This window comes from Ornithorhynchus anatinus, chromosome 2, assembly GCF_004115215.2.
Source record: "Ornithorhynchus anatinus isolate Pmale09 chromosome 2, mOrnAna1.pri.v4, whole genome shotgun sequence".
Lineage (NCBI taxonomy): Eukaryota > Metazoa > Chordata > Mammalia > Monotremata > Ornithorhynchidae > Ornithorhynchus > Ornithorhynchus anatinus.
This window is the reverse complement of record NC_041729.1, coordinates 24,172,453-24,196,055: the sequence shown is the minus strand read 5'-3', so window position 1 is coordinate 24,196,055 and position 23,603 is coordinate 24,172,453. Positions and strand designations below refer to the sequence as shown.

At 45.4% G+C, this 23,603-nt stretch overlaps 1 protein-coding gene across 2 annotated transcripts in view; it reads right to left on the bottom strand.

Annotated features, from left to right (window-relative positions):
• SPPL3 (signal peptide peptidase like 3) overlaps positions 1-23,603 on the bottom strand; it is a 150,741-nt gene that overhangs the window by 9,473 nt on the left and 117,665 nt on the right. For both annotated transcript variants that reach the window (XM_029058328.2, XM_029058329.2), the window contains 3 exons: positions 5,277-5,396; positions 4,306-4,384; positions 1,861-1,973 (listed from right to left, as the gene is read on the bottom strand). In XM_029058328.2, the coding sequence (XP_028914161.1) occupies positions 1,861-1,973; positions 4,306-4,384; positions 5,277-5,396 (312 nt within the window). The remainder of the gene's footprint in view (positions 1-1,860; positions 1,974-4,305; positions 4,385-5,276; positions 5,397-23,603) is intronic.

The window sequence follows — 23,603 nt, the reverse complement described above, 5'->3', positions numbered from 1 at the left end:
GAAGCTGCCCAAAGCCAATGCACACAGACTGGGGACTCTGACAGCTTGAAGTAACATTTCATATCACTTCTCTGTTCACATCATTAAGGAAATCTCCTTAATGTTTTAGAATGTATATTTCAAAAGAGACTGGAAGCTTTTGGTAACCACATTTGTTTTTCAAATTATGATTGTAGCAGATCAGTGACACAAGTAAGAGGAGAGCTGGGGCAGTTCTCCAGCAAGGGTCTGGCCGGTAGGGAGCATACGAAAGGCAGATGCCTTTCTGGTTTCTACATGTTTTATTTCTATTTATTTATGTTGTGCTAGACCAGATGATCTTTCTAGGTCTCTTTTAACTCCACGAGTTTATGAACACATAATGCTGCTCCACAGCCAGACTTGGAACATGATGACAGGAGCCCTGTCCTCTAGAGGAGCAGAAAATGGGCAGATAGTGGAGAAACTTGAGTAGCTGGAGCTCCTATGAATTGGGGGCTCTGAGGCTAAGAGAACCCTGTCAGGGCCAACCGACACCTACCTTACAACTGCCGGAAAGAGGGCCGCCGAGATTGTACCTAAGCACTGAGGTAGATTTAATCGGGTTGGTCACAGTCCCTCTCCGACATGGGGCTCAAGGACTAAAGTTCCTAATCTCCATTTAACAGCTGACAAAACTAAGGCTCAAAGAAGTAACTTGCCCGAGGTCACATAGGAAAAGCAGCATGGCTCAGTGGAAAGAGCCCGGGCTTGGGAGTCAGAGGTCACGGGTTTGAATCCCGGCTCTGCCACTTGTAGCTGTGTGACTGTGGGCAAGTCACTTAACTTCTCTGTGCCTCAGTTACCTCATCTGTAAAATGGGGATTAACTGTGAGCCTCACTTGGGACAACCTGATTACCCTGTAACTACCTCAGTGCTTAGAACAGTGCTCTGCACATAGTAAGCGTTTAACAAATAACAACATTATTATAGGAGCAGATAAGTGGCACAGCAGGGGTAAGAACCCAGGTGCTCTGACTCCTAGGCCTGTGCTCTTTTCACTACACTATTCATTCCACTTATTCAGTAATATTTATTAAGCACTTTCTGTGTACAGAGCACTGTACTAAGTGCCTAGGAGGGGACGATATAACAGAGTTGGTAGACATGTTCTCTGCCCATAAGCAGCTTACAGTTCAGAGGGGACGATGGGGAGAGCTGTGGTTTCGTAAATTTGGGGGAGTCAGGACTGCCAAAGGAAGAGGAAGCAGATGAAAAAAACAGAGAAGCAAGAGATCTGAATAATTAGACTGTTTTCCAGAGGTATTACATAATTTCTCTACCATTACTACTGCTCAGGGCTGATCTGGAAAGTTGTAGGCATTTTATTTTCAGCTACACTTCCATTATCTGCCCTCTCTTCTACTCTTCAAAGACCTCTTGAAATCCCATGTCCCTTGCAAAGCCTCAACTAGACGGCCATTCAGCCAATCCGTTTTTGTAATCACTAAATGAGAAGAGGTAACTGAAGAGGCCAGAGGAGTCAAACAATGATTTCCTGGGGTTGGGAGAAGTTGAAGATGAGGCACAAGATTATGAAAGCACCAGGGTATTCATCACACAGATGGGAAAAAAACTGCCAAGGAGGGCAGGGAAGAATTGGCAATCCAGAGAAGGAGGGCCAGAGCCAGAAATAAATACTGGCTTAAAAGACGGAAAATACGACCCACTAGTTTTAAGAACTGTACTTCCTAAAACCACCGATGCTCACTGCCATAAGATATGTCACCACAGCAACATTTAGGATGATAGACTGCTTTAAAGTTATCTGTAAAGCCACATTTACTGGACAATCCAGGGCAGATGGTGAGGCCCATTTTCCCCACACATCAGTTACTCACCATCCATGAGGAGCCAGTGGCCAGTTAGGACCCAGATGAGGACGAGCATGACAGAAAGGGAGAATGATAGCAGCTCAGCAGCAGTAAAACGCCCACAGCAGCCAAAAGAAATCCTATAAAACAACCCAAACAACATTAGCTGAATGAATGAATGACTCCATTTAATACACAGACTCACTTCTAGCTCTATGAGAACAGGGTCTATGAAAGTCAGAATGGTATTTACAGTCAACATCTTAAGACTTTTTTTAAAAATAGACCCCAAAAAGAGAAGGAAAAAGCCCGACAAAAGCCCCACAATTGTCATTGAAAGGGGCCGCTAGAATCCAAAAGGCGTTACATGTCTACACCCATTGTAGAGCAGTGTGGCCTAGTGGAAAGAATCATCTAATCCTGGCTCTGCCACCTGCCCGTTTTATGATGTTGGGCAGGTCACTTCAATTTGCTGTGTCACAGTTTCCTCATCTGCAAAATGGGGATATCTCTGTGTTCTCTCTCTCTCTCTCTCTCTCTTCCCACCACCATGTGGTACAAAGGTTGCATCTGACTTAAAGATATTGCAATTACCCCAGTGCTTGGCACATAGTAAGCCCTTAAATGTCACGATAATTAATTCCTATGTGATACAGAATTTGGCTTCTAATCCCCAAACTGTCAACACTGTAAGAGCTATTAGTACAATACTTTACATAAAAGCCCTTAAGAGGCTGTGCAATGGTTTTTGGTCATTAAGAAGATCGAACTAAATTCAGATCTAGTAAAACGTAAAGTCTATATTGCATTCTCTTATTATCACTTTCTCGGTGATTCAGCAGTCCCTTCTAAAGAGCCTTACTTGCTTTGTCTTGTTCTCTCATCTTCAACCTCTTCCTCCCCCTCCCCACTCCTGCATCTTCCTCTCTCATCATAGCCAATAGATCACAGCAACTCCCATCTTCAAAGCCCTTCTAAAAATCCGTATCTCTTCCAGGAAGCCTCCCCCATTTACCAACTGCCCCTCCTGTGTTCCTCTAACTCAGCACCTTCTCATCCCCTAAGTTCTTAAGTACTCACAATGGGGTAGCATTTGTGTACATATCCTATATTTTCTATTTTGGCTACCTCTCTGTAATGTAGTTTAGGATCCATCTTCCTCTATCCCTCTCACTGGAAATTCCTTGAGGGCGGAGATATCTACTAATGCCTTTGAACTCCCTGAGTGTCTACTGTAGTGCTCTGCACAAGATGCATGCTCAGTAGTGCTTGGCCATAGTAGATTTCCAATAAATACTACCAGCTGTTATAGCCTTTCTACTGAACAAGATCTAATAAAAATATGGCACATATCTTCAAAACAATTCCATTCCAAAGTAGTGTTGGCCAAATGGTTTGTCTAGGGTGGCTCATGTCCCTTTTAATTTGGGGTTCCTTGGGCCACCATCAGGCATCTCCAAATGCCCGGTAGAAGGTAGACTACTATCCCTAGCAATCCTTGCAAGCTGAATGGGCTATTACATCTGCATGAGCACCGTACATGCTTCAGTTCCAAGCCTCAAAAATTCCCTTCAACCCTGCGGTGAGCTGGATCAGAACCTGTCAGGCCAAAGTGGAGAAAAATGGAGTCTTTGGCTGAACACAGATTCCACACATGGACTAGGTTTAGACCCTGTGTTGTCCTTAAATCTTTACTGAAGAACTAAAGGGAGGATTTAGTTTCACTCCCATACCAGTAGAGGAATGAAGGCCCTGCTTCCAAATACTCAAGAGTCACATGTAGGACATTGTTCACATCCATTCTCATTTCACTAAATGTTCAGGGAAGTCAAACTTTGGGAAAGAAGTACGCACCATGATCTCCCCTGACATCCTAAGATTTGTTTGTATTCCTGCAGTTCAGTGAGAAGCAATAGGAGGAAACACTTTCTGGGGGCCAAGGTCAGAGACATTTCCATTTAGCATTCTCAGTCACAGTATTTATTAAGCCCCTACTACGTGCAGACCACTTAGAAGAGTACAATAGCAGAAGACATGGTCACTGCCCACAACCAACTTACAATCAGATTTTTTCTGACAGTCGCTGGAAGCTTCAGCTTTTGGCATTGGTTTTAGATTAAATACCAGAAATTCACACTCTTAATAATAATAATAATAATGTTGGTATTTGTTAAGCGCTTACTATGTGCAGAGCACTGTTCTAAGCGCTGAGGTAGATACAGGGTAATCAGGTTGTCCCACGTGAGGCTCCCAGTTAATCCCCATTTTACAGATGAGGTAACTGAGGCACAGGGAAGTTAAGTGACTTGCCCACGGTCACACAGCTGACAAGTGGCAGAGCCGGGATTAGAACCCATGACCTCTGACTCCCAAGCCCGGGCTCTTTCCACTGAGCCACGCTGCTTCTCACAGATGCCAGCCCATGAAAAAGAACAGAAGAGTATCTTTCGTAGACAAAACACAAATCCTTACTTGTTCTGAGGCGAACAGGGTCGTGTTAAATACTGGCACATCGGGAGCAGAAGGAAAGCAAAGGCTATCGTTGCAAGAACTAAAGAAAAGAGGAATGTTAATTCTTCTGTCAGACTGCAAGAGCTTCCAACACCTCACTCATAACATTCTTCCTCCTAACAAAGGTGTCATTTAAACAGATTACTTGAAAAAAAAATCTTCCATTTTAGGCTGCCACTCGGGAATACTCACTGTTCAGAAAAAATCGAGAGGCCCGAGACGCATCTTTCTCACTAAACCCTCCATAGGGTTTGGAAGGTGCAGTATCCCAGAGATAAGTGGAAAATGTCCCCCAACCCCAAACCACTACCACTTAAGTATCGACTAGCAGACAGTATTAAATGTCAAAAATTGGTTGGTCAGCTCGTGGCTGGTTGTTTTATTTAATTGGAAATTACGGCTGATAGAAGTTGTTTACAGGCAGAAGAGGGCACAAACTGGAAACAAACTGGTCTCCACTCTGACCTTGGTTCCAGCACCTCAGAACTACCCCGACCTTTAAAATTTTATCTTTTTTACAAGGCACAACCTGGAAACAAACTCTTCTTTGATCTGACCTTGGAATAAATTCTAAACCAACGGGGAAGGAGCTGTAGCCACAGCAGTGGAGCTCCAACACCGGGGAACTCCCCAAACCTTTAAATTTTATCTTTTTTTTTTTACAAAGTCTGCTGGTAGACATGAATCCAGCGAGTGAGGCCAGGACCAAGTTTTCCCAAAAGCCTTCAAGAAAAATCTTGGGAACCTTGCTAGAGTTACGGAAAGGGAAAACTATCGACTCTGTCTGAGCAAACGTCAAAGCATGCTTTTAAGGAATTTGTTCAGAAAGGTAAGTGCTTAAATGCCTTTTAATCCCTGGTGAAAACATTAACGTTCAATATCTCCCGATTGGAAACTCTGCAACCAAGAACGGACAAGGATAAATTACTTACCGGCTGTGCATATTGTAAAGACTACTTGAACTGAATCAAAGAAGAAGAACATGACTAGAAGAGACACAGATGCTCCAATTGGAAGGAATAATGCCTGGGTAGAGTCGATCGTTTGGATACCTGAATGACAAATCAGGGCAGATTTTATTAGAGAAATATGATACAATTTGCTGGAAATAGCTTTCTTTTCTTCTCAATTCTGGTCCATGCCCTTGTATTCTACCTTTGGTTGAGAGCTTGATTTATTCCCACATTAGTTCTGTTGTTGAATCTGATGACAGGAGCATGGATTCTGGGGGTCAGGAGATTTCTTGGGTTTCATTCCTGGCCCTACTAGTACGGGGATACCGGTTGGGATGAAGCCATCAGTGGCCTAACTGATGTAGCCCCCAGTGCATTCTGCATTCCTCTGGGCCCAGCGGAAGCCAGAAAAATGGCTGAGTGGAAGGTAAGGATTTTGACTACGGCAGCTACCAGAGCAATCGTCTTCTGGGTTATGGTGCTCCAGCAGGGCCCTGGCACTACGCCGCAGCCACTCGGCCTCAAAATGGGTTCAGTGTGGAAAAAAGCCCTTGTGGGACGGACCACACTCCTGGCTGACTGCTTGCTTGTTGTACTCCAGGCCCCACTAGGAACACGACCGGCAGGGATAAGCGCGTCAAGGGATGCTGCAAACTATAAATCACTGCAATCGATCGCTTCGTATGGGTTCTTGTTTCTTTACACTTGGGACCACGGCTCACACAGAGATTCTGGTGGGAGACTCCGCCGATCCCACATTAATCAATGGAGCAGTTAGTTAAGCAATTTGCAAGGTGTGAAGCACTGAACTGAGTGCTGAGGGGAAAATACATGGACATCAATCCTTTAGGTGGACCCACAAAGGGCTTCCAATCTAAGACCGGGGAGGAGCAACAGGTAAGGGGGCGAGGGGAGAACATTCTTCTGGAAAGAGAAGCGGCACAGCTTGGCAGGCACCCGTGCCATGGAGAGTACGAGAAGGGGAAGTAGATGGGTGGTTGCCTGGCAGCTTCCCAGATAACAGAGAAAATTCTAGATCCCTGTGAGCAGGAAATGTGTCTCCTACTTCTCAATGCTCTCGGCAGACATTCAGTCAATACTATTACTTGCACTACAGTGTTGGCGGGGGACAGTCCCTGGAGGTGGAGCTTTTCAACAGAGAAATGTCCACTGGGTCCAGAGGGCCAGCTGCAGAATAACAGCAGCACTGAGCTCTCCCATTTGTCTGCTGTGTGACCTCGGGCAAGTCACTTAGCTTCTCTGTGCCTCAGTGACCTCATCTGTAAAATGAGGATTGAGACTGAGCCAGTCCCACATGGGACAGGGACTGGATCCAACTCAATTTGCTTGTATCCACCCCAGCCACTTAGTACAATGCCTGATATACAGTAAGCAATTAAATACCATCATCATTATTGTTATTATTAAGCCTGCATAGACTCAGGGCTGAAAATCTGGTCATCTCTGGACCTGCTCATGGAGGGACTGCCTCGTTAAGGTTCACGCAAGCCCAACCTACTACCATCAAATGGAGGAGGAAACAGAACTATTTACAGCAACACAAGTGGAATTCTCAAAAAGGGTTCCCTTCATACTCTGATCAAAAAGAAGAGAAAAGTGCTCCTCACATCACCAAAAGAGGACTTTCCTTTTCCTGCCCAGTCATCAAAAGAAAAGAGGGACTTGTTCACTGTGATGAATAGGGGACTAAAAGGAAGTAATATTTTGAGAAACATTTGGGATTTTGGGTTTCTTTGAGCTATCAAAGCCTCACCTTTGTAGAAAGGAGGTGCATAATAATAATAATGATGGTATTTGTTAAGCCTTACTATGTGCCAAGCACTGTTCTAAGGGCTGGAGTAGATACAACATAATCAGGTTGTCCCACGTGGGGCTCAGGGACTTAATCCCCATTTTACAAATGAGGTAACTGAGGCACAAAGAAGTTAAGTGACTTGCCCAAAGCCACACAGCTGATGTGGTGGAACCATGATTAAACCCACGACCTCTGACTCCAAAGCCAACAGGATTCCGCTGGGATGGTGCACCTTGGCCGGCATATGGGGCCAATAGGGCACTTCAATAAAACATCCACTGGGAGTCGAGATCGTGGTGTGTGGTCAGCAATTAGTACAGTGCTCTGAACACCGTAAGCACTCAATAAATATGACTGACTGATTGACGGGCTTCTTTGGTGGAGGGGCAGTCCCGTTTCCTGAAATTGCTCATCTCCCCACCCACTGTTTCATCTACAAACTACAAGCACCCCCTTGTATCCTCCTCCCGTTCCCTCCACACAACAGCAGTTGTCTTTAAACTCTAAAGCACCCCCACCTCTCTGTAATTTATTCTAGTGTCTGCTAGGCTGTCATTTTCTTGTGGGCACTGTACTAAGTCAAGAGCTTAGTAGTGGGCTTTGCACAATACTCAATAAACACTATTGTTGGGAAAAAACTCCAAATGCTTGCTTTTCTCCTCCTCCAGGGCTGTACAAGCAGGGAGTGAATTCCAACTATTATTTTCCCTATTTTCCTAGCTATGGAAAGAAAATTCTCAGAAACTCCAAACTGGATTTCACCCACGCAATTATTTTTGAACTTAAGACTACTCTACAATAATTCAAGGAAGAAGTACAGTAAGTGATATGGGTGTCACTGCTCAAATCTCGCCGGCAAAGAATAGTTCTCCCAGGCAATAATAAAGCAGGCCTTAGTAACCCTTGGAAAACATGCTAAAGGGAGGCATGCCAAACTCTCCCAGCTCCGGCTACTTAGAGATATTAAACACCACGCTAGCAGCCGTTCTGCGACTGCCACGCCAAGCTTATTGTTCTGAGATCAGCACAGTGACGCCAGATTCTTCATGAACCCCACCACTCAAGTGGAGGCTTTTAGGGAGCAGGATTGTGGGGGAGGCTTGAGGAGCATGCCAAAACTCCCATTCTCTTGGAACAGCGACTACTTCTGCTTTCCAATGCCCGGTATAAAAACAAAAGAGAAAAACCGTTTTGGAAAATCCAAAGAGAAGTGGAAGAGCCGGGGCTGAAATCCAGGTCCTTCTGATTCCCAGGCCCGTGCTCTAGCCCCTACATACTGCTACAGGAATGGGCAGAGGGTGAGCAGGATCCAAACCTGGAACTCTGGGGTCCTCAGAGGTATATCTGATGAACGGGGCGGCTTCCTCCGCTACCTGGAATTTATTTTAGTGTCTGTCTCTCCAATTAGATCATAAGATCATTGTGGGCAAGGATCACGCCTACCGTCTCTTTTGTCCTCTCCCAAATGCATAGGGCAGAATTCGGCAGTACTACTGATTGATTCCCCCTCCCTTCCAAGACTAGGGGAGAAAGCCCTGCCTTCCTAATAGTTAGACTGTCAGGCACGGTGATGACATTTGGGATCGCTGACTGTTGTGTGGAGGAGGGAGGCCTCTGAGGACCATCCCCTTGGAGTTCTGTTTCAAGTTGTTTGGATTAACCTTCGAAATTTTGGATGGCTGAGTTTTTAAGTTTGTTCCTATTGCATATCATTTATTCTGATTTTCTTAAAACATGCCCGTTCTCTTCAAAACGTGAACTAGAAACCTAGACTGTAGGCTTGCTGTGGGCAAAGAATGTGCCTACCAAGTCGGTTACACTGTACTCTCCCAAGTGCTTAGTACAGTGCTCTGCACACAGTAAGTGTTCAATATATCTGAAATGATCCCTTTGGATGTACCCCAGAGCTTAGAGGAGTACTTGGCAGAAAGCAAGGGCTTACTGTATACTATGATATGTAGTAATATTAATCCCCACTCCGTCACTTGTCTGCTGTATGTCTTTGGGCAACTCACTTCACTTCTCTGTGCCTCAGTTACTTCATCTGCAAAATGGGGAATAAGACTGTGAGCCCCACTTGGGACAACCAGATTATCTTGTAACTATCACAGTGCTTAGAACAATGCTTGGCACATAGTAAGCAGTTAACGAATACTGGAATTATTATTTGAAAATAAGTAAAAGAACAAATAGGAAGGATGCAAACCAGTTCGCCCATGTGCCCAGAGGACTGAAGATGAGGAAATTAAAATTAAGTCAGAGAATTTTCAGGTGGCAGAATGATAAAATACTGGAAGAGGTTACTAAAGAAAGTAATAAAGACTCCATCCCTACAGATCTCTTCTGAAAGATTACACAAAACAATCTGTCCCAGTAGTTTAAGTTATTTGCCCGTTAGGAGGAAGGAGGACAGGCCAGATGATCTATGGAATCTCTCAGTTCTGACTCTGCAAACACCCTTCCCTCCACAAAAAAATGGCTCACGATCCTTGCGAAAGGTTATGGTTTAGTTCAACTAGATGGTACACTGTTGTCTGTATTTTAAAAAAACCTAAATGACTGGCTGAATCAAATATTTTAGAATCCAAAGGTACCAAAATAGAAGAGAACTGTCATCATTTGCTTTTAACAGATTCAACTTTGGGAAGTGCATCTTCAACATTATAATGAATTCTCAGATCAAACTGACTTTTTTTTTTCATGAATTGACAATTAGCATTCAAAACTGAGTGAAAGGATTTTTCCACTGTATTAGAAAAACAAATCAAGTAGAACAGAATAAACTCCAGCCATAACTACAACAAGTTTTAAGTGTTGCTACTTTTAAAAAGACATGGAATGAAGTTTATTAGAACAGTAAGGATCCTGGACAACAAAGCTCTCATTTGCTGCACATAGCACACTTGTAGCAGAGAAGTAATTAAGTATCAGGATGAGGCAGGAGGACTACCCTGGACTTGAAAAGTACTAACCTTCAATCCCCTTCCTTCCTTACCTCACTTATCTACTACAAGCCGGCCTGTGCATTTCATTAATACCAAGCTACTCCCGGTCCCTCACGCTCATCTTGCCTTCCTTTGACCCCTTGCTCATGCCCTCCTTCTGGCCTTAAACTCCTTCCCCTTTCATATCCAACAGACCACCACTCTCCCCATCTTCAAGCACTAAAATCGTATGTCCTCCAAAAAGCCTTTCCTCCACGTCCCTACCCTATTCTCTTTTCTTTCTGCTTCGCTTGAGCACTTGGGCCTGTACTCCTTAAGCACTTTGATTCTCACCCCACTCCTAGCCTCACAGCACTTGTGTACATATCCTTATATTTTGCTGCTTCCCCTACATGTTATTCATTTTTTCTGTATCCCACTCTAGGATGAAAGCTTCTTTAGGGCACAGATCGTATCTACCTATTCTGTTGCACTGAACTCTCGCAAATGCTTAATCACAGTGCTTGGCTCACAGTAAGCACCCAATAGGTACCACAGATTAATTATTGGCTAATTACTATTCTTTCACACATTGAGGGGACAGTTGAGATTTTGAAGGTGAAACTTTTGCAACACATCATCAAATACATCTATGTCTTTCCCTATTGAGAGAGGCACCTGAGAATAGTCTGTTACGAACCTTTTACCACAGGGAGAACACACCATCATTTTGGGGAGGGGTTTGAGGCAACTGGCTCTCTTTCCCAGCTGGTGACTAAACCACTGTGCGTAGGACCAGCTGTAAGCCCCTGAAAGCTTCCTGAAACTCTTGGGGTCTAAATATATTGAGGCAAATTACCCGGTCCTCATTCATATTGGCTTCACGCATCTGCAGCATTCATTCATTCAATAGTATTTATTGAGCGCTTACTATGTGCAGAGCACCGTACTAGGAGCTCTCTGTATTTTCCATTTACGCTGTCTCCACCCACTGCCCTCTAGCTCTCGCTCTCTCCCAATCTCTCCTTCTAACTGAACGGTGGATATGACTCTCCAGCCTCAAATCCTGCTGACACCCCCAATCTGTATACTTCATACTGTTATATTGTTCCCCTTTCTGAAACTCCCTTCCCCCGCAAAAATGCTGGACCACAACCTTCCCCATCTTGAAAGTCCTCCTCAAAAAAAACCAACAAAACAATCTCACCTCCTCTAGGAAGTTTTCCCTAATTAATCACAACACCACAGTGTGTTACAGGAACACCTACTCCAGCACTTTGTAAACTCTAATCTTATCATCAATACTCATGTATTTATGATTTTCACATATAATCTCTATAAACACACATCTAAAATAACTTTCAATTCCTGATTCAGCTGTTTCATCTTCATGTTTATACTTCCTGCTTTTCTTTATGGTACTTGTTAAGCTAAGTGCCAGGCACTGTTCTAAGCTCTGGGGTAGGTACAAATTAATCAGGTTGGACACCGTCAATGTTCTACATGGGGCGCACAGTCTTATTCCCTATTTTACAAATGAGGGAACGGAGGCACAGGAAGTTAAGTGACTTGCCCAAGGTCACTCAGCAGACAGTGGCACAACTGGGAATAGAACCTAGGTCCTCCTAACACCCAGGTCCGTGCTGCTTCTCGATAGTTCATACTTGTTCCTCTGGTTTTCACGACCTCTATATCATTTTGATCTGCCTCCCCTCTTGGATTGTATACTTTAAAGGTGCAGAACCTATAATTGAGGTATTTAAGTGCTTTCTATGTGCCAGGTACCATACTAAGCACTGAGGGAATACAAACATATTGGGTTGGACACAGTCCCTTGTCTTACATGGGGCTCACTGTCTCAATTCCCATTTTACAGGGGATGAAACTGAGGGCCAGATAATTGAAGTGACCTGCGTAAGCTCACACTGCAAACAGGTGGCAGAGCCGTGATTTGAACAAAGGTCCTCTGACTCCCATGCCCATGTTCTTTCCACAAGGCCACATTGCTTCATACTGCTCAAAGTATCTACTTCTTCCGTTAATAGTATTTATCGAGTGCCTATGTATAGAGCACTTGGAAGAGAACAACAGAGTTAACAGACATGATGCCTATCCTCAAGGAGCTAACATTCTAGTGGGGTGAGGTGGAGAGAACAGGTGCTAAAATAAGTTAAAGGTAGGGGGAAGCAACAGAATTTAAACAGTTCAATTCTACAGGAGCGCCATACTTCTGCTTTGCAATTCATTCTAAATGGTTATTTCAGCTGAGCCTTGCTAATTGAGGTGTACCCCTTTCTCCCAAGCCTTAAATCAACTGAAAAAATTCGGCAGGTGCGGCCTCTCCATTCTAAACCTTTCTGTTAAGTTTTCTGAGTCTTTGTGATATGACTGGGAATAGGAGGGGACTCAGCTGACATCGACAAATATGCATGAGGCCAAGGAAAATGTTGCTGGCATTTTCTCATCAAAACCCATGAAGGCAAGTCAACAATCATTTCTAGAAGTTGTGTGAGACCCCAGGGATGGAGGAGAGATGTTTCAAGAGCAGAAATTCCATCCTTCCCCCTCTGACTGACTGATCTGGGTGCACACAAGATTCTCTGCTGCCACCCATGCCATCAGGGGCCCTTGCCCTACCAGGTGAGTGGAATTTTAGGCAGCTTCCCCTAGAAAGGGCAAGTTGGGAGGGCATAGTTGGCCAACTCCTGTGGGCAAACAGGCCAGCAGCAGCTGTCTGAATTCTTCTCACACCCATGAGAGGGGCAGGGTCCACGATGCTTGCCGTGAAAAGGTCTATGGAAGGGCCTTGTGTTTTAATCAATCAATCAATGGTATTTACTGAGCCCTTATTGCATGCTCAGCCCTGTACTAATTGCTTGGGAGAGTACAACAGAATTAGCCGACACATTCCCTGCCCATAATGAGCTTAGAGCCTAAAGGACTATGGTTGTGGTGGTGCAGAGGTCAATGGGCAGCAAGGGGCAGTGGGGGAGGTGGCTGCAGCCAGGCACTACACTGAGGGATAGGGAGAAGGCAGGAACGGGATCAGCTCACTGCCTGGGGGAAAGGAAGGCCTGGCTCACCTCCACAGATCCCGAGCTGGGGGCCGTGTCCTGCCACTGGAGGACTTCCACTTTGGAATACCTCCAAACCTCACCCCTTCCATCTCTGAGAGCCAAGAGCCCCCACCCGGGGCCTCCACTCAGAGCTCCCGCTGACCGAACAGCAGCTGGAGTCAAAGGGGCGGCGAGGCAGAAAGAATCTGCATAAAGAGCCGCTATTCCGAGTGACTCTCAGCACTGGTCACTTCTACGCCATTCCCTATCTTACCGGCACACTGGGTGACAGAGAGAACTCATCATTCAGAAAGTCTGGCGTCCCTTGCTGTATATGGACTAACCGGGTGTCGGGGGGTTCAAATCCTGGATGAGGATGGCTCAAGGAGAAGGGATCTGGAAGAACCTTGTTTTGGTTAGGTCCCTCCCCATCCCAAGTGCTTCCCAAGTGTTGGAGAGGCTTCTGCCGACAGCCAGCTGCTGGTACCAAGTCGGGAAAATTTCTGCTCGCACGTAGAAGTCTGGTTGGGGCTGCTCTCCCACCCCACTCCCCTGAGGTGTCTGCTCTTCTGGGGGACTACTCTGTCTAGTGCTGCAAATGACACTGGCTTTTTGTTGCTTGCTCGCGACGTTGTCATTTGCCGAGTGTTTTTTGGTCTGCCTTTCCCTTCATTTGCTCCATTAACTGGAAGGAGATCCCTCAGCCTGTATGAAACAAATTGAGAATTTTGCTTGAAGATGACTTATGCTTCTAGACTTTAAGCTCGTGTGGGCAGGGAATTGCTATAGTGTACTCTCCCAAGTGCTTAGTACAGTAAGGGCTCAATAAATAAGCTTGATCGATCGACTGACTGACTTACCCAAGTGGGTGGGGGCCCAGTGGTGCCTGCTGTAGTTGAGGTTTTAGAGCCCTCAGATTGCCCCGATTTTCCCTACCAGCTATCATGCAAAGCGTGCTATGGGGCACAAGGGGAAACAAGCAAGCCAGTATGGGCGGCACAGTGCAAACGCCAGCACCACTGCAAAAACAACTCGAGTCCCTGTCCATCTGGTGGTAAGATATAGCTTTTCTCGTTAATCCCTGGTGCCTCCATAAATCTTACCTGAATGGCGAGGAGCCAGAAAACATAATAATAATGTTGGTATTTGTTAAGCGCTTACTATGTGCAGAGCACTGTTCTAAGCGCTGGGGTAGACACAGGGTAGCCAGGTTGTCCCTCATGAGGCTCACAGTTAATCCCCATTTTACAGATGAGGTAACTGAGGCACAGAGAAGTGAAGTGACTTGCCCACAGTCACACAGCTGACAAGTGGTAGAGCTGCGATTCGAACCCATGACCTCTGACTCCAAAGCCCGGGCTCTTTCCACTGAGCCACGCTGCTTCTCCAACATGCCCAACCCGATTTGCTTGTATCTAGCCCAGCGCTTAGTACAGTGCCTGACACATAGTAAGCACTTAAATACCATCATTATTATTATTTCCTTGGGCAGAGTATGCAAGAGATTCGCTCTTAAAGACCCTTGACACTTATGGCTACTGTTTTACCATCTGGACAACTATCATTACTAAAATGGATTTTAAGAGCACGGCCGAGTGGTTAGAGCATGGTCCCGGGAGGCAGAAGGCTGTGGGTTAATAATAATAATAATAATAATGTTGGTATTTGTTAAGCGCTTACTATGTGCCGAGCACTGTTCTAAGCGCTGGGGTAGACATAGGGGAATCAGGTTGTCCCACGTGGGGCTCACAGTCTTAATCCCCATTTTACAGATGAGGGAACTGAGGCACAGAGAAGTGAAGTGACTTGCCCACAGTCACACAGCCGACAAGTGGCAGAGCTGGGATTCGAACTCATGAGCCCTGACTCCAAAGCCCGTGCTCTTTCCACTGAGCCACGCTGCTTCTAATCCCGCCTCTGCCACTTGTCTGCTGTGTGACCTTGAGAAAGTCACTTCACTTCTTTTTGCCTCAGTTACCTCATACGTAAAGAACTGTGAGCCCCATGTGGGACAAGGACCTGATAGGCTTATACCTGACCCTGCACTTAGTACAGTGCTTGGCACATAGTAAGCACTTAAATACTATAAAAAAGCTGTGCAAATTGGTTCCTGTGAGGTATAGATTACTGGTGTTAGATAATGATGATGATGGTATTTGTTAAGCGCTTACTATGTGCTAAGCACTGTTCTAAGTGCTGGGGCAGGTACAAGGTTATCAGGTTGTCCCACATGGGGCTCGCAGTCTTAATCCCCATTTTACAGATGAGACAACTGAGACATCGAGAAGTTAAGTGACTTCTCCAAAGTCACACAGATGACAGGTGGCGGAGCAGGGATTAGATCTCACGACCTCTGACCCTCAAGCCCGGGCTCTTTCCACTAAGCCATGCTGCTTCTCTATATAAGTATCTATATAAAGACAGTATAGTATAGACAGTATATATATAGTATACTGATAACTATCAGAGAAAAGAGAAAAGAGCATTCATTTATCCAGATCCCACCAGCTGTCTGCCGTGTGGCCTTAGGCAAGTCATTTCCTTTCTCTGGGCTTCGGTTACCTCATCTGTAAAATGGGGATTGAGACACTGAGCCCCATGTGGGACAAAGACACGATTATCAAATTTATTATTAGTTCTTCAGGCAACACAAAGCCCAATTTTCTTCCAAAGCATCCAGACCTATCAGTCATTAACTGAGATAAATACCCTCCATGACTAATTTTTACCCTTCCCAAGTTATAACCCCTCAACTGTCATCTCAACAGTTAACATCCTCTAATTTAGTGTCTGCCTCTCCCCTCTTCCCCAATAGATTGCAAACTACCCGAGGGGAGGGTCTTGTCTACTAATTCTATTGTATCTCCCAAATAGTCAATCGCATTTATTGAGTGCTTACTGTGTGCAGAGAAATGTACTAAATGCTTGGGAGAGTACAATATAACAAAAGACATATTCCCCACCCACCGTGAGCTTACAGCCTAGAGGGTAGATGCTCAATATACTGTAATATTTGACTGATTGCTAGTAATAACGATAATGGCATTTGTTAAAAGCATTTTTATCACATGCCAAGCAACGTACTAAGAGCTAGGGTGGAGGCAGAATAATCAGTCAGACATGGTCCCACCTGGGGCTCACAGTTTAAGTGGGAAGGAGAACAGGTCTTGAATCTCCATTTTACAGATGACGAAACTGAGGTCCAGAGAAGTGAAATGACTTGCCCAACGTCACACAGCAGGGATGGGGCAGAGTGGGGATTAGAACCCAGGTACTCTGACTCCCAGGCCCGTGCTCCTTCTAGCCACTAGGCCTCACTGCCAGCAATGGTTTGGCAGCTGGTCTCTCTGGAGTGGCGGCAGGAGTGCCGACAAGTGTCCCTCTGGCATCTCTGATGCAGGGCTCACTGACGAATGAGCTCTCCTTGGTTCAGTGCCATGACTAATAATAATAATAATAACAATAATTTGTTAAGCGCTTACTATGTGTCGAGCACTGTTCATATCTGGGGTAGATATGAGCAATCACGTGGGGCTCACGGTCTTAATCCCCATCTTCCAGATGAAGTAACTGAGGTACAGAGAAGTCAAGTGACATGCCCAAGATCATCCGGCAGACAAGAGGCAGAGGTGGGATTAGAACCCAAGTCCTTCCAACTCCTACGACTCTGCTCTATCCTTTAGGCCATGCTGCTTCCCCTGAGACTCTCCACTCCACAGTGCAGCTGGTCCTGAAGAGCCAAATCAGACCTCGAGGATCAATCCTCCTGTTTTCATAGGCAAGAGTTAATTGCCTGAGTGGGTGTTGCCCCTCAAACACGGGCTAGATGGGTTAGAGAAGCAGTGTGGCTCAGTGGAAAGAGCACAGGCTTAGGAGTCAAGAGGATGTGGGTTCGAATCCCAGCTCTGCCACTTGTCTGCTGTGTGACCTTGGGCAGCCACTTAGCTTTTCTGTGCCTCAGTTACCTCATCTCTAAAATGGGAATGAAGACTGTGAGCCCCACGTGGGACAACCTGATCACCCTGTATCTACCCCACTGCTTAGAACAGCGCTTAGCACAAAGTGCTTAACAAATATCATAATTATCATTATTAGACACAGCAAAACTACGGCAGCAACCAAAATTGCAGCTACTCGATTCCAGTTCGCCTTGTCCCTCTCACCACACACTTTATGAGAAGCAGGGTAGCTCAATGGAAAGAGCACGGGCTTGGGAGGCAGAGGTCAAGGGTTCGAATTCCGGCTCTACTACTTGTCAGCTCTGTGACTGTGGGCAAGTCACTTAACTTCTCTGGGCCTCAGTTACCTCATCTGTAAAATGGGGATGAAGACTGTGAGCCTCACGTGGGACAACCTGATTACCCTGTATCTACCCCAGGGCTTAGAACAGTGCTCTGCACATAGTAAGCGCTTAACAAATACCAACATTCATACTATTTTCTTACACATTTTCTCCGAGTTGTTCTGTAGCAGAATTGGCATTTGTTAAGCGTTTACTACATGCAGAGCACTGTTCTAAGCGCTGGGGTAGATACAGGGTAATCAGGTTGTCCCACGTGAAGGCTCACAGTTAACGCCCATTTTCCAGATGAGGTAAATGAGGCCCAGAGAAGTGAAGTGACTTGCCCACAGTCACACAGCTGATAGAAGCAGCGTGGCTCAGGGAAAAGAGCATGGGCTTGGGAGTCAGAACTTATAGGTTCGAATCCCGGCTCTGCCACTTGTCAGCTGTGTTACTGTGGGCAAGTCACTTAACTTCTCTGTGCCTCAGTTCCCTCATCTGTAAAATGGGGATGAAGACTGTGAGCCTCACGTGGGACAACCTGATTACCCTGTATCTACCCCAGCACTTAGAACAGTGCTCTGTACATAGTGAGTGCTTAACAAATACCAATATTATTATTAAGTGGCAGAGCCGGGATTCAAACCCATGACCTCTGACTCCCAAGCCCGAACTCTTTTTCCACTGAGTCACACTGCTTCGCAGCAAGAGGCCTACTTCATCGTGTTTGGCATCACTACAGTAGCTCTCTGATTCAGATTCTGTACTCCAGAGGCTTTGGCAGACAAATCAGCGGAGCAGCGTGGCTCAGTGGAAAGAGTCCGGGCTTGGGAGTCAAAGGTCATGGGTTCGAATGCTGGCTCTGCCACTTAGCTGTGTGACTGTGGGCAAGTCACTTCATTTCTCTGTGCCTCGGTGACCTCATCTGTAAAATGGGGATTAACTGTGAGCCTCATGTGGGACAACCTGATTACCCTGTATCTACCCCAGCGCTTAGAACAGTGCTCTGCACATACTAAGTGCTTAACAAATACCAACATTATTATTAAGTATTTAAAAGCTTAAGCTAGGCAAATTAGGTAGGAACTAAAAACATCACTAGATGGCAGCAAAGTCCCCTTGCGAGTCCGCTTACTACAGTCTCCTCCGTACAAAAAGCATAAAAAGAATCCGAAAAGCCAACCCAATCAGGTGCCTAGGCCATACCTTTCAGGAAAAATCTGCAAATCCCCAAAAATAAAATGGAGGAAAGACTCTCAAAGGCTTCTCCGGCAGGTGCTAATTTATCACTTTGAGAAATGATCCCAAGTTTGGAGACGGAGGCTACGATTACCCTGAAGATAGAAAATGTAACATTTTTCAAAATGCTAAACTGAGAATCAAGATATGGTTCGGGACAAAGAGAGAACGTCTGATCTGAAAACGCACCGCGGAAACCACTCAGCCTATTCCAGTGCTTTCGGGGACGCCTGCCTTGAAAAAATGATCCTGAATCGAACCATTCATCCCATCGTATGTACTGAGCGCTGTGTGCGGAGCACTGTGCGAAGCTGCAGGTGAAAATAGGACCTTATATCAAGACTCGCCACCGAGGAGAAAGGTCCAAGATGTCTGCAATAAGACAACAGGTGCAGAATTCCAGTGTCCTGGCCAAAATGCTACCCATGACAAAGGGTGGACAGAGGATAAGATGGTATCCAGGGGTGTATAAGAGGGAGCTGGCCTGCTGTGGTTTGGGGGGGTCATTTGGTAAATGAAGTCTGCAGTTCCCTGGAGCTGGATTCCCACCGGAGGATGATTATAATAGCAATAATCCTGGCTGGTATCTGTTCGGTACTTCCTATGTGCCAAGTGCTGGGGAAAATAGGTTATTATCAGGTCAGATAAAGTCTTCGTCTCCCATGAGGCACACAACTTTAGTAGTCAGAGGACCTGAGTTCTAATCTCAGTCTGATCACTTGTCTGCTGTGTGACCTTGGGCAAATCACTTCACTTCCCTGTGCCTCAGTTTCCTCAAAGGCAAATGGGATTCAATCCCTGCTCTCCCTCCTACTTAGACTTCGAGCCTCTAGAAAAACAGGAACTGTATTTGGGCTGATTAACTTGAATCTACCCTAGGGTTTAGAACAGTGCTTGACCAGAGTAAGCACTTGAGAAATACCATAAAAAACCCAAAACCAAACTGGAATTTTTTCCCATTTTACAGATGAGGGACCTGAGGCACAGAGAAGTGAAGTGGCTTGCCCAGGGTCACACAGCAGGCAAGTGTGAGAGCTGAGATTAGAACCCAGCCCAGGCTATTCCCACTAGGCCAGGCTGCTTGTCTGCTGAATCTGAAAGATGCAGTTTTGCCGTCGGTAAGAGGGTCCTCTATATGTGGATGAGCACTTTCCCCAAGATTGTATTCTAACCAGAGAGACGCGTGTTGGAAGAACATTCCCTAATTCCCTTGCCAAATTTTTATCCAAACACACAGCAAAGGCATCCGTTATGGAAGAACTGATTAAACATGGCTACATCCGAATTACAACAACCCTCCTGTAAGACAATTTCCAAACCGTTTTTAAATCATTAAAATGAGACCAAGCTATACCACCTGCAAAATTCAGAGAAAGGAGTTGCTTATAGAAGGAACAATTTACAATGAATTTTAAAGCAACTGCTACAGTACTGCAACTGCCGTTCCATAAAACAGTGACTACACTGATAAACCAGAGGACCAAATCAAACCAGCAACCTAAGACCTCAGTCAATCACTGAGACAAAGAAAAGCACACTCTTGGGGCCACAGCGGTGTCCACAGCGGTGTCCACCTTACGGTCTTTACTTTTTGCGGGGAGATTTGAGAATTTCAAAAGAGAGTCCTCTTCCAGTTGGAAATATGGGATGCGGCTTGAGCCAGCATGCCCCAGATATTAGTGTCAGCCTATGTTGACATTACAGAACCGCAACCCCGGCATCCTCAGCACCAAACCAAACTCGAGTCCCTTTCCACTTCTGATGGTGGGAGGAAGAGGTTGGAGAGCACCGATTACTCTACTAACTCCCCTATCTTAATATATTTTAATACCTGTCTCTTCCTGCAGACTCTGAGCTCCTTGGAGGCAGGGATCATATATTCTAACTCCATCGCACTGGATTTTCCTAAGCGCTTACTATAGCGTTCAACGCCCAGTAAGCACTCAATAAACGCCACTGATTGGATGCAAAAGTGTGGCTACTCCCAGAGTTTTCGAGGGCTGTAGTCCCAGCCGCCTTGGGGATCATTAAACATGTGCTGATCTACAATCCGGGCATGTGCACCCCAGCTATCGGGGTGCAATCTGTCCCAGTCTGAAACCCCAGAAATGGGACAGGAAGGAGCGCAACTACTGGGAGAATTGAAAACCTGGTCTGACCTGACATGGCTCAGTATTGTGCCAAATTGATTTAGCCATTAGCCCTGCAGACTCCAGACAACCATCAATCAATCAATCAATAGTATGTACTGATCACTTACTGTGTGAAGAGCGCTGTTCGAAGCGCTTGGAGGGACTGAGATACAAGAAAGGTAAATAAGCTCCCTGACCAAAATGAGCCTACAGTCTAGACGGGGAGACAAATGTTAATATAAATAAATCATTTATGGACATGGGCACCATACGTGCTGCGCGGCTGAGGGTGGGGTGAATACCGGATGTCCAAAGGGTATAGATCCAAGTGGCCAGATAACACAGAAGGGAGAGGGAGTCAGAGAAAAGAGGGCTTAATCATGGACAGCTTCTTGGAGGAGACGTGATTTTAATTAGGCTTGAAGGTGGGGAGAGTGGTGGTCTGGCATTTATGGAAGGGGAGGGAGTTCCCAAGCAGAGGAAGGATGGGGGAAAGAGGATGGCAGTGAGTTGGATGAGATCGGGGCACGGTGAGCAAGCTGACACTAGAGGAGCAAAAAATGCAGAATAGGCTGTAGAAGATAAGTGAGGTAAGGTAGGAGGGGGTGAGCTGAGTGCTTTAAAGTCAACTGTAAGGAGTTTCTGACTGATGCGGAGGTGGATGGGCAACCACTGGAGGCTCTTCAGGAGTGGGGAGTCAGGGACTCTTTGTTTTGTTTTTTTTGAAAGTGAATCTGGGCAGCATAGTGAAGTATGGACTGGAGTGGGGAGGGGGAGGGGGAAGGGAGGTCAGCAAGGAGGTAGATGCCGTAGTCAAGGTGGGATAGGATAAGTGTTTGGATCACCATAGAAGCAGATTGGATGGAGAGGAAAGGGTGAATTTTAGTCATATCGTGAAGGTAGAACTAACAGGATTTGGTGACAGATGAGGCCAGGCCTCTATGATGAGACTACAATTCAGGACATTCAGGACACCACTGCACTCCAGGTCAGACAGTTCTACTCTAATACATGCTTTCGCTATGCAATTTGGATATACCACTAATAAGAACTTGGGGTCATTTTGCAAATGATGCACGTCTGGATAGGCAACCAGCCATAAACTGGATTAAAGGGGACTTGCTGCAGAATATCAAGTTTTTTCTTTTCAAAGATTAGGATGTTTGCCTTATGAATACCCATAGAAAAAGATTCCTTGCACTTTGGGATAATCTAAGTGCAGATCGACCAACTCAGATTTCACGAATGGAGCAGTTTCTAGACCGATATACCAAAAACTCTAAAGAATTCCTCAGCAAAGGAAAAATTTCTGTAGTAGCTTCACTTTGAATGAAATACTCTCAAAATAACTTTAAAACTCACTCGAGTGTATTCTGTCCTATACACGACTGAAATTGAATTTATGTCCTAGAATCGTACTTGTCATTTATGCGTTGATATTATAATAAAGGCTACTTTGGAATTTGAAGGGAAGGTAGAGTGGAGTTCATATTTAGAGATGCTCCTTTGTAAAGCTTAGCATAATGGGAACTAGGAGCAAGTCCCTCATCAGAGGAAAAGGTCCGGCTTTCCCAGTAATGAAGACGTCTTCAACATGTCAGTTTTTAGATTAAAAGTTGTTCTCCCTTATTCATGAGTATCTGTAATTACTGATGAGTTACAGTAGCCTGCTCTCAACCTGATCCCACTGATTCCAGGAAAAATTACTAACCTCTCCTTCACAACTCCTCAAATGACCTTTTCTGGGGGGGCGAGCTGGGGGAGAGGGGAAGATTAAAGATGAAGTCCTCTTCATCAAATTATTGTGAAGTTTGTCACCTCTCATTGTCCTGTCAGTTTTATTTTCTTACAACCCCACTTTGCTGTTTCAAGTCAAACTCCAACTACTTATTCTATCTATTCCTGCCCCATACTCCTTTTTCCCTGACTGGCAGCTGGCTCATTTCCTTCTCCCCCATTTGCTACTTTCTTCAAGGAGAATGTCAATATTTACTGTCTCACCTAACCTCCAAAACACCGACTTGTAAACTTTGACTCATCATTTTCCTTTTGATCCCCACCCCACCCCCCCACCCACCTACTCAATCTATCGACTAACCCAGTCATTACTTTCTCCACTTCCCTCTGGTCTGGAACTCCCACTCCCTTCCCATCTGACATACCACCACTCTCCCCATCTTTAAAGCCAACTTAATACCACGTCTCTTTCAAGAGGCCTCCTGGACTAAGTCCATATTTCCTTTACTTGCTCTCCTTTCTGCATCACATATGCACTTGGGTCTGTTTCCTTTAGATACTTGATAACTGCCCCATAGCACTTATGCAAATATCCTCTTATCCTGCCATTTCCCCTATCTGTAGTTTATTTTCCTGCCCGCCTCCCACTCTAGACCATAACCTCCTTGTTTGCAGAGACTCTACCAACTACTATACTGTACTCTTCCAACTGCTTCTTATAATGCTTTGTGTACAGTGAGCGCTCAATAAATACCATCGATTGAGTCCCTCGGGTCTGCTCTCTTCTCTATATTCCATCCTGCTGGAGACCCTGATCATTTCAAGCTTGGGCAGCTGAAACCTTCTTCTCACCAGCCTCTAGCTGTTCTCCACTTCAAGTGGTCCAAAACATCCTGGCCAAAAATGATCACAATCAACTGCCATCATACAATATCCATCTTTAGAATTCTCCCCATTCTCACAGAAGCCGTATAATCACTCGGCTATTGTTTCTGGTCTGTGTTGGGCAAATCTGGACACACTTTCTTTACACACTAAAACACAAGGATGTAAAGTAGAAGACTGTGCGGTCTGGATATACTTGGTAAGATCCAAGGGGAATGAGTTATCATTTGCACTT